Source organism: Rosa chinensis, chromosome 7, assembly GCF_002994745.2.
Source record: "Rosa chinensis cultivar Old Blush chromosome 7, RchiOBHm-V2, whole genome shotgun sequence".
In the NCBI taxonomy this organism is placed as follows: Eukaryota; Viridiplantae; Streptophyta; class Magnoliopsida; order Rosales; family Rosaceae; genus Rosa; species Rosa chinensis.
Window position 1 is genome coordinate 56,125,103 of NC_037094.1, and position 9,310 is coordinate 56,134,412.

General features: G+C 38.2%; 1 protein-coding gene across 16 annotated transcripts; it reads right to left on the reverse strand.

Annotated features, from left to right (window-relative positions):
• Positions 1 to 214: 214 nt before the first annotated feature.
• On the reverse strand, positions 215 to 5,321 carry LOC112176331 (probable inactive poly [ADP-ribose] polymerase SRO3). 16 transcript variants are annotated; one of them, XR_005803164.1, is made up of 9 exons: positions 4,298 to 5,320; positions 3,958 to 4,199; positions 3,752 to 3,858; positions 3,563 to 3,665; positions 1,644 to 1,782; positions 1,464 to 1,521; positions 1,208 to 1,346; positions 556 to 616; positions 215 to 372 (listed from the first exon to the last, which is right to left on the reverse strand). XR_005803164.1 is itself a non-coding variant. In XM_040510577.1 (5 exons), the coding sequence occupies exons 1-5, from the start codon at positions 5,254 to 5,256 to the stop codon at positions 1,942 to 1,944; spliced, it is 1,434 nt and encodes a 477-aa protein (XP_040366511.1). In that variant the 5' UTR covers positions 5,257 to 5,320; the 3' UTR covers positions 1,826 to 1,941. The 16 variants fall into 16 exon arrangements, 2 of the variants coding, with proteins under 2 accessions (XP_040366511.1, XP_024169966.2); XR_005803156.1 differs by having other exon boundaries at positions 481 to 616; XR_005803166.1 differs by having other exon boundaries at positions 556 to 631.
• Positions 5,322 to 9,310: the final 3,989 nt, after the last annotated feature.

Here is a 9,310-nt window from a genome sequence, read left to right on the forward strand (position 1 = left end):
ATGGATATAGCCACTCAAGGCATAACGGCCAACAATATCAGTGAACGGAGTTACCACTGCAACTGTAGGCTATATCAACAAATAATGAATAACAAAAAGTTCCATCCTCTCAATTTTTGATCCAGTATTTACAGGTACGTCAACAAACCTGAGCCTTATTTACTTCGTGTAGCAACTTTGATGTCTCTCTAAAGAGACTTTTATGCCCACAATATGTTGCATAAGAAAACTAGTCATATTCCAGTCATTAGGTCCAGAGCTCACCAACAAGTATTTGACAGTTCTTATTCAAGGTTACTCAGAGTAGTCCCTCTATCTCTATCTAACATAACTCTGTTACCCTCATCTGATAGCAGTCAGGGACTCACAGCACTGCATGGAAGTGATGGAAAATAGTACAATCATCAGAAGGAATAAAAAAAATGACATTTATTACCATGTTTTAATCCAAATCCAAATTCAGATGAAGTATGCTCCTACATTCCATAAGAATCCTTCAAAATATCCAGTCCACAAAAGTTCATGAACTTCACAATGACCTTATCCTCGACTTACAAGCTCAAAAGCGATAAACCTTCAATGATGGCTAAACAGACCCCGAGATTTTACACCATTTCTGCGTAAAAGCAAACTTCAACATCAAAGATCCAAGGGCATACAACAAACAATGTACCTTAATGCAGTACCTAAAAAGCGCATATAAGTCAATCTTATCAGGTTCCACTCACTTCCCAAGTAGTATATTCAAAGTCATCGATTCCAAGACAATATGTGTATAATCTCTATATCAGACATAGAAGTGACCAGATAAAGAGTGTCTCAAACAATTTGTCTCAACTAAATTCATATCGACATAAGACAACAGATCCAACTGCTTATGATTTACTTCTCTAAAGTGGAGGTAGAAATAATGCCCCCCTAGAATCTTAACACACACACACACGCGCGCGCACACACACACACACGCACTCCCTTTTGAATTATCAATATACATCTACTTCAATTATATTCCCTTGGTTAAGGAAAAATACATAGTTATCAAGGCAGCAAATCTCCCATCAGTAAGGAAATATTCTCAAACATCAACTCTTTAAGTCGAACTTAAATCTAATATGCATGTTACTAATATTTAACTTACATGCTCAGCAACTGCAAAGTGCTCCACCAAGAATAGTTTCAATGTTAGAGAACTGATGTAACATCATACCTCATCTCTGACAGAGCCATACGTTGTCTAATGGCTTCCAATGTATTCAGCGATATAAAACCAAAGCATTTAAGTACTGCAAACCAGGCACCCTGCCCATTTGGTTTCCTTTTATGAGCAGTCAATTTTCACCACCATCCTACAACAACAACCGCAGCCCAAGTAAGCCATAATCTAAGATTAAAATTCTCATTTCTGTATATTATTGATCTTTTTAAGCAGAATATATTTTTTTTTTTTTGGTTTAAGTTAACACCTGCAAAATAAGTACTTCCTGATGAAAGAGTGTACTCATACTGAAGAGGACATGCCATCTGAAGATCAGAACAACTCAACAGATGTGAAAAACCCCTTATTCAGATTGAGTAGAGACCAACTCAAAACAGATTGAAAACTATATATATGGTTGGTGAAAACTATAGATTCCACAACATACCACAAAAATCTTCAATAATCGTATCCTGCACATGAGAACTTCAATGTATATCCATAGCAGCTGGCACTGACATGGTACAGTATGCTATATATTTGTAGAAGGGTTACCCAGCAACTGTATGAACACAAGTCCCCTATGTCTGACTTGCAGGGTAAGCGACATGTGAGAGTTATCCCCAGAAAAACGTAATAACTTTCAAAATTAGATGTACCAAGGTGTTGATACCCAAGATACTTCACACATGTATGAATGAAAGCTTCAGTAGGAGAAATTGAGAAAGTTCATCTCCTGGCAGTTATTATCTGCATTTTTTTTTTTCATCTACGGAAAAAAAAAAAAAAAAAAATTTCAACCCACAAATGCACTTGGAAGAGCATGAAATCTTAATTTCTTATTGTCACCCCTCAATTTGAAACCATCATCCGTAAACAACACCAGGCAGCATAAATAGGATAAAGAATTAACCGTATAAAAGCTTCATTACAACAGGCACATTAATATGCAATGGCTGTAGGGCGTCACTTGAGGTATAATATCAGTAATATGTTCCTAAAGAAGCTTACCATAGCCACATTATGGTGGAAAAACATTAACAAATAATACAAAGCACTGCAGCACTGCCAGTGGCCACGATTTCTTTACAATGCCATTAGAGAATATGTGCGTATAATTACTATCAGGGTTTCAGAAAATTGTGACAACTTATAATAGGCTTTACCAAATGTAAAAAAATTCCGATCCTTACAGCGAAGGAATTCTAAAAACCAGTATCACATTCAGCAACTTTTTATATGCTATATCAATGTGAACCACTTGATCAAAGTCAAGGTGATATTTGACTCCAACATGATGGCATCTGGCTATATAAGTATTTCTATACCATAGGTACCTTCTGGGTCCACTTAACTTCCCAAGTTTGTAGTATCAGTCCCTGAACCTCTTAATCAAAGTCATGCTGATATTTGACTCCAACACCATGTGCGTAATCTTTACACACAGTAGGGTCATAGAACAGAAATGACCTGATTGGAAATAGAGACCAGAGAAAATGGATGTCAACAAAAGACCATGGTCAGACTCCTTAAGGGGCCAGAAAACAAAGGCTCCCTAAATTTCTGAACACCGTAGCATTAATATATAGGAGACGCAAACAGAGAGAGAGAGAGAGAGAGAGAGAGAGAGAGAGGAACATCATGTAAAAAGTACAATTGCCATAGAATATCCTTGAATAGTTGGTTATAGACTTTGAAATCCCGTGTAACTAATTATTCTTCTTCAAAATACTTGAATATAGAGAGTAATATGTATAAGAATATGGCATTTACATCCCCTTAATTAGAGAATATCTGTATATAATAGAACTTATACCGGTTATGCAAGAAACATAAACTTCCCATCAATGGGAAATAATAAGGTTGTAATCAAACTCCAATCATGATTGTTTTAAATCTGAGATATTAACTTGAACTTGCAAGCAAGCTCATACGTAAGTTTCATATCTGATCATAACATATAGATCTTAGCAGACATAGTCACTAGATAAATAAGAGAATATCAGCAAGAACTCACGAACATAAAAAAAGGAAAAAATAAAACCATATACTCAACTTCATACATAAAGGTGTAGCTACAAGGTGCAAAGCTATGTAAGCCAGGTTGCATCACATACCCAAAACATCATTACCAATAAAAGTTGGAAGCATATTTGCTACATCATTGATATGGTGAACCAAAAGAACACAAAACAGAAAAAACAAGAAACCCAAAAGAAAAAGTTTTCGCTATACTGTATTGTTGGCATTTCACTCTAATCCTAGTATGACTTATAAGAAATGAGATTACACATGCTCTATCATTTCCTAGACCATGACAAACACATTTCTATATGCCCACCTAGAAAAATAAAACCTAAGTAGAACCTTGTTCCGAGCCACGCATCTCAGGAATTGCAGAACGCAGCAACTGCTCCCCAACAACTAATCGAAACTGTCTGCAGAAATCATTTCTTGCTAACTTCCCAGCCTGTATCAAGATTCAATATTACATTCAGGTTCTTCCATAATATACAAAACGGAAATATGAACCACCATAAAAGGAAGCTTACTCACCTTTAAACCATGTACCAGATTCGACAATTGCTGAACTTTTGAAGGGGGTAGGGAATTCCTGACCCTCGAAATCAATTCCGCAACATGGTACTTTCTAGGCAGAGAACCTATCAAAATCAATTTCCCATAAATGAACACGAAAGAAAATTATCACCACCGTTCAATCAACAGAAACCACAACAATAAAAAAATGAAATGATTCATACCCGGCACATGATCAGAAGGTTTATAGCTCACAACACACTCCGGCAGAACGTGCCTATTCATATTAGTGGGCCATACCACATACCGCGTAGGAGTCCTAGGATCATCTACACCAGTATCGAATTCCATACTAGAAGGGTAGCATTGCTGAGACCCTGCCTCAACTTTCTCAACATTGCCTAATATAACTCGGCACAAAAGAACATGTTTTTCGCCATTATCATCGGGCTGTAAGAGCCCACTACTACACAATTCAACCATCAAAACATAAGTAACTGTAAAACCCAAAACCCCCAACCCAACAAAATATAATAGTACACAGGTAAAGAACACATAATTTACCTAAAAGGTAAAGATAAATGAGATAGGTAGAGACCAACACCATGAGACCCAGAAACCTTGCTGGGCAAGCCAAACCCATGAGTCAAAATCCCCTGTATATCTCTAGACGACGCGCCGTACCAAGCGTGGACCACATTGGCCGACCCCCGAGCTGCCTTGGTGATTTCAATTTGCTTCTGAAAGACCTCCAAGCGAGCCTTATCCAACGGCCCAGAGCGAACACACTGACGAATGGCACTGATCGTAGCCGCAGGATCGATTCTTCTGATCCCTTTGAGAAAGAAATTGCTCACCGCCGTGTAAGCTCTCTCTCCCTCTCTCAACAATTTCACATTCGGCCAAGTTTCCGAAGAGCTCTGAGGCTTTGGGTTTGTCTGAGGCTGAGCCTGCCGCTTAAACGACGTCACTTCGTTCTCTTCTTCTCCTACCTCATCATCTCTTTTTCTCTTACCCGAACTCCGACCCGAAACGTCGACCCGGATCTCAATTTCGATCTTCGGACTGTCCGACCCGCCACAGCCCAGCTCGTCGCTGATAAACCGCCTCGGAAAAAAGCATTTCCCGTTGTCGTCAATCCACGCAATCGATCGCTGACTCCCTGTGCCGGAATCAATCTGCAGCATGCGCGCGAAGTCAAACAGGTACGTTGACCCCTCGATTTCCAAGTGGAGCACCGCCTTGCGCTCAAAGAAACCCGACCGGAGCAATTCGACGACCCGGCCCGGGAAGTTGGTCCAGGACCCGCTCTCGTAGAACATGACCCGCGCCGGCGCCACGCTGCGCTTGAAATTGGCTGCCAGCTCGGCCCGACTACTCCGCGCCGAGCAACAAGTGGAGTCACCGTCGTCGCCGTGGTCGTCGCGGAGCTTCCGCGGCGTCGACGGAACCCTAACGGTGACGGCCTTGACGAAATTATCGGCCCTGAGGGTTTGGTCGTCGGCGGCGGCGTGGGAGGCCATGGATTCTATGAGCTTCGGACGGAGACGATTGCAGGGAATCAGAAACTCGTAGAATCGAGGGACTAGAGAGTTGCGTTTCTGCTTTTATTGGCGGTTTGTGGCTCGAGGGGAAATGACGGAAATAGCCTTCGAAGACGGTGGTCGTTACGCCTTTGGATGAGACTCTGACCGCTGGGGTCAAAGGGTATAATCGGTACATGGGCGGCTTTGCTTGGCCGACCTTCTGTTTACTTCGGCCCCAAGCAGATGACTTTTTCTTTTTTATAAAAATTAAATAAAAAATTATTTATGACGCAATTAATTCGTCAAGTTTTGTCATCAATTCCTTGAATTCATTTCAACCTGCAAGTAACCTCACTGATAAGCTTCTTAAGTTCTTATGCTCAAAAAAAAAATAAAAAAATAAAAAAACTTCTTATGCTAGTAGACAAGTAGACAACAAAACATGATTTTTGGCTATTGATTTGTACTCTAACGTCATTGAAGGTTACTGTCACAGTAATACTGTGCTAGACTCCAATCTCAATTTTGTTACCTCAGAGCTTGTCAAATTTGACACCAATTTTGTTGTCCCATCTGGCTTGCTGCTCTGTTATTGATGATATTGATAGATTCCTTAGACTTGGAGCTATTTATTTTGTTTAATGTTGTTGTTTGGGTCTTCCCCCTCATTTTTCACAAGATGAAGTCTTAATGAGTTAATGGTGAGTCTAAGTACAGTAACCTCTATATCAGTTAAAACCAAAGAACAAAAAAAAAAAAAAAAAAAAAAGGACTAATTGGAAACGTTAGTGAGAAGTACATTCAATCTTTCAGATGGCGGCAATATCTAATTCATTGAATGCTGGGATATCCATCCAAGTCTTAACTTCTGAATAGCAGCAATAAAACTCTAGTTTGTGCTTGTAGTTGGAGTCCGTCGCTACATTCTTGAAAATTTCACCACTGACACTGGGTGTGACTGTACGTGAAGTGGAGCAGCAATTTGAACCAGTTTTTGATGAGGTCTGTTGTTTAAGATAGCAATTGTTCACATGGATAGATGATATCCTACATGAACTCTTCTTAAGAGAGTCTAATTTAGAGGGCCAGTTCATGTCAATGCGAGCTCATATGCAGAAAGATTTGTAATGCCTTAACTCCTCCAGAATGAATAATAGCAACTGGTGGTGCATCAGTGAATCATTCCTTCCTGTACATTGCAGCGTGCGTATTTGGATGTGAGGGGTACACAGTTCATAGAGCTGGTAAGCAGTGTATGTTCTGTGGTCTCATTTCCTCTTTGAGTCCTTTCTAGTTAATTACCAAATTCTTTTACATTCGAGTCTAGAATAGTCAACAAAGCCAAAAAATGTAATACATGAGTACTAAAACCACACCAGAAAAAAGCTTATGAAACAATGAACCAGATGGATTCTCTATTTGATACTAGTGTCTTGCTTTAAAAGGTAAGTTTTTCTTGATGGATAAAATCAATATAACTATAGTTTTGTTTCTTTCTCCCCCTTAATTTAGTCCTTTACAGATTCAGCTTCTCTTGGAGCTGCAATATTGAGGGCTGCTCATGGTTGGGTATGGAGCACAGAAGGTACTTTTGTGCCCATCTCGTGCTTGTATGAAAGCAAGAACAGAAATACATCTGTCAAGTGCAAACTTGAAGCAGTTTCAGACAAAAATTTGGTTAACAAGTATGCATTAATGGTGAAGAAGAGACTTGAAATAGAGAACAGCCTCGTTGAAAAACTGAACAATTGTAGGGAGAACAGATTTTGCCTAGTCTGAGCAATCACTCCACCGAAGAACTGAACCTAAAAAACCTTGTGCACAACAAACTTTCAGTTTTGTCCCGAGTAAAACCATATGTTGGAAGCTACATATAGCTGAATTATGAATGGTGAAAGAAGCCAATATACTGATTTAGACTCGTTTAGTTGCCTACTGCAGAATGCAGCGTGTGAAAAATCATAAGAATTGCTTTCAATAATTGCTAGTGGTTTTAGATACCAGCATGCAAGATTTATTGTTTTTCATTGAAAAGTAAGAAAGAATTTTGTAGTGATGATCTTAACTAATCATTCTGGACAGTTTCATTGTACAAGGCTAAACCTTTTTGGCTTAGGATCAAGCATAAGGGAGATAGGTAATGAAATTCTGAGACATCAACGACCTAGCTCCAAAAATAAAGGATCCAGATTGATTTTAGGATTAATTTCAGTTTACCCCCCCTGAAGTTTGGGGGTATCATCAGTTCACCCCCGGACTGTCAATTTCACTTTTTACCCCCTAATTTGTGCCAAATTCCCCACCGAGGCAAGGCCGAATAATTATACAAAATATATAAACCTTGGAAGACATGAGGTTCGAACCCCCAACCTCTTTTATAAAAACTCAACTCCCCTCCACTGGAGCACGAACTGTCGATTAAATAATTTTTACAAATTAACATTATATTTATACTCTTTTTAGGCGAGGCCGAATAATTATACAAAATATATAAACCTTAGAAGACATGAGGTTCGAACCCCCAACCTCTTTCATAAGAGCTCAACTCCCCACCACTAGAGCACAAAAAATCATTTAAACAATTCCTACAAACTTTATATTTATACTCTTCTTAGGTGATAGATTTAAATATTAAGATATAGATATATATATATATATATATATATATATATATTAATATCTTAGTCTTAATTTCCAAGGCTTATTTTATATATAATATATATATAGCAAAGAAATTAAGATATATATATATATATATATATATCACCTAAGATAATATTTAAATCTATCACCTAAGAAGAGTATAAATATAAAGTTTGTAGGAATTGTTTAATTGGTAGCTTGTGCTCTAGTGGTGGGGAGTTGAGCTCTTATGAAAGAGGTTGGGGGTTTGAACCTCATGTCTTCTAAGGTTTATATATTTTGTATAATTATTCGGCCTTGCCTAAAAAGAGTATAAATATAATGTTTGTAGAAACTATTCAGGTTTATATATTTTGTATAATAATTCGGCCTCGCCTAAAAAGAGTATAAATATAATGTTTGTAGAAACTATTCAATTGACAGCTTGTGCTCCAGTGGTGGGGAGTTGAGCTTTTATAAAAGAGGTTGGGGGTTCGAACCTCATGTCTTCCAAGGTTTATATATTTTGTATAATTATTCGGCCTTGCCTAAAAAGAGTATAAATATGAAGTTTGTACATAATATATTGATGATAGCTCTTGCTCCCGGGTGAACTGATGACACCCCCAAACTTCAGGGGGGTAAACTGAAATTAATCCTTGATTTTATAACCTCAATTCCCGAACAAGAAAATAGTCTTCTCTGCAAACGAGAAAACCACCACCAACAACCACAATAGATAGCAAGCAAACACAATCAATTTGAGAAAGACCTTATCCACCAAAGCCTCCAAGTTTTTTTTTATATAAAAGCACGAGTAGAAGTTATGGTGTAACCATGCTCTAATGAATGAAGTTAAGGAGAAATCGAAAACAAGTCAGATACTGAGTAAAACCTAGAAACAATAATGTTTCGGAGCACTAGGCTTAGAGATCGACTTACTAGTTAAACTTCATAGATCAAACTAAATGAGAATGGATGGAACTGCTGTGCTAAGCTATACAAGTAAAGAATTTCAGCTGGTAAAATGGAATATCGCTATGATGGTTCGTGCATTATGCAAGTAAATATATCAAAGAAAAAGCTCAATGCAGAGCAACTGAGAATCGATCAGACTAATATTTCCTATGTTTTTAGTGTCATTTTCCATACATTTTACTTAGTTATTCTCTTAACAATATCATTTCTAACTTACTTTGTTGTAATTAGGTACATTTGAGCTCCAAATGAAGGAAATGAGCTAAGAAGAGCTGGAAATGAAAGAAATGAAGGCAAGGAGGAAATGTGGCGCAGAAATGGGAAAGAAATGGAGAAATGAAGTTTTCCTAATCCTACCAGGAAAAGGAATCCCAGTTGAAGTAGGAATCCTAATGCAACTAGGAGTGAGCTCGGAAAAATGGTGTTCGGAAATGAGAAATGACAGAGTCCC

Excerpts from the sequence above, each read along its gene's own strand:
- LOC112176331 (XM_024314198.2), bottom strand. The coding sequence starts at position 5,256 with ATGGCCTCCCACGCCGCCGCCGACGACCAAACCCTCAGGGCCGATAAT. Across the intron at positions 4,200-4,297 it reads CATTTATCTTTACCTTTTAG|TAGTGGGCTCTTACAGCCCG; the intron begins GTAAATTATGTG and ends TGAATTGTGTAG. Across the intron at positions 3,666-3,751 it reads ATCTGGTACATGGTTTAAAG|GCTGGGAAGTTAGCAAGAAA; the intron begins GTGAGTAAGCTT and ends ATCTTGATACAG.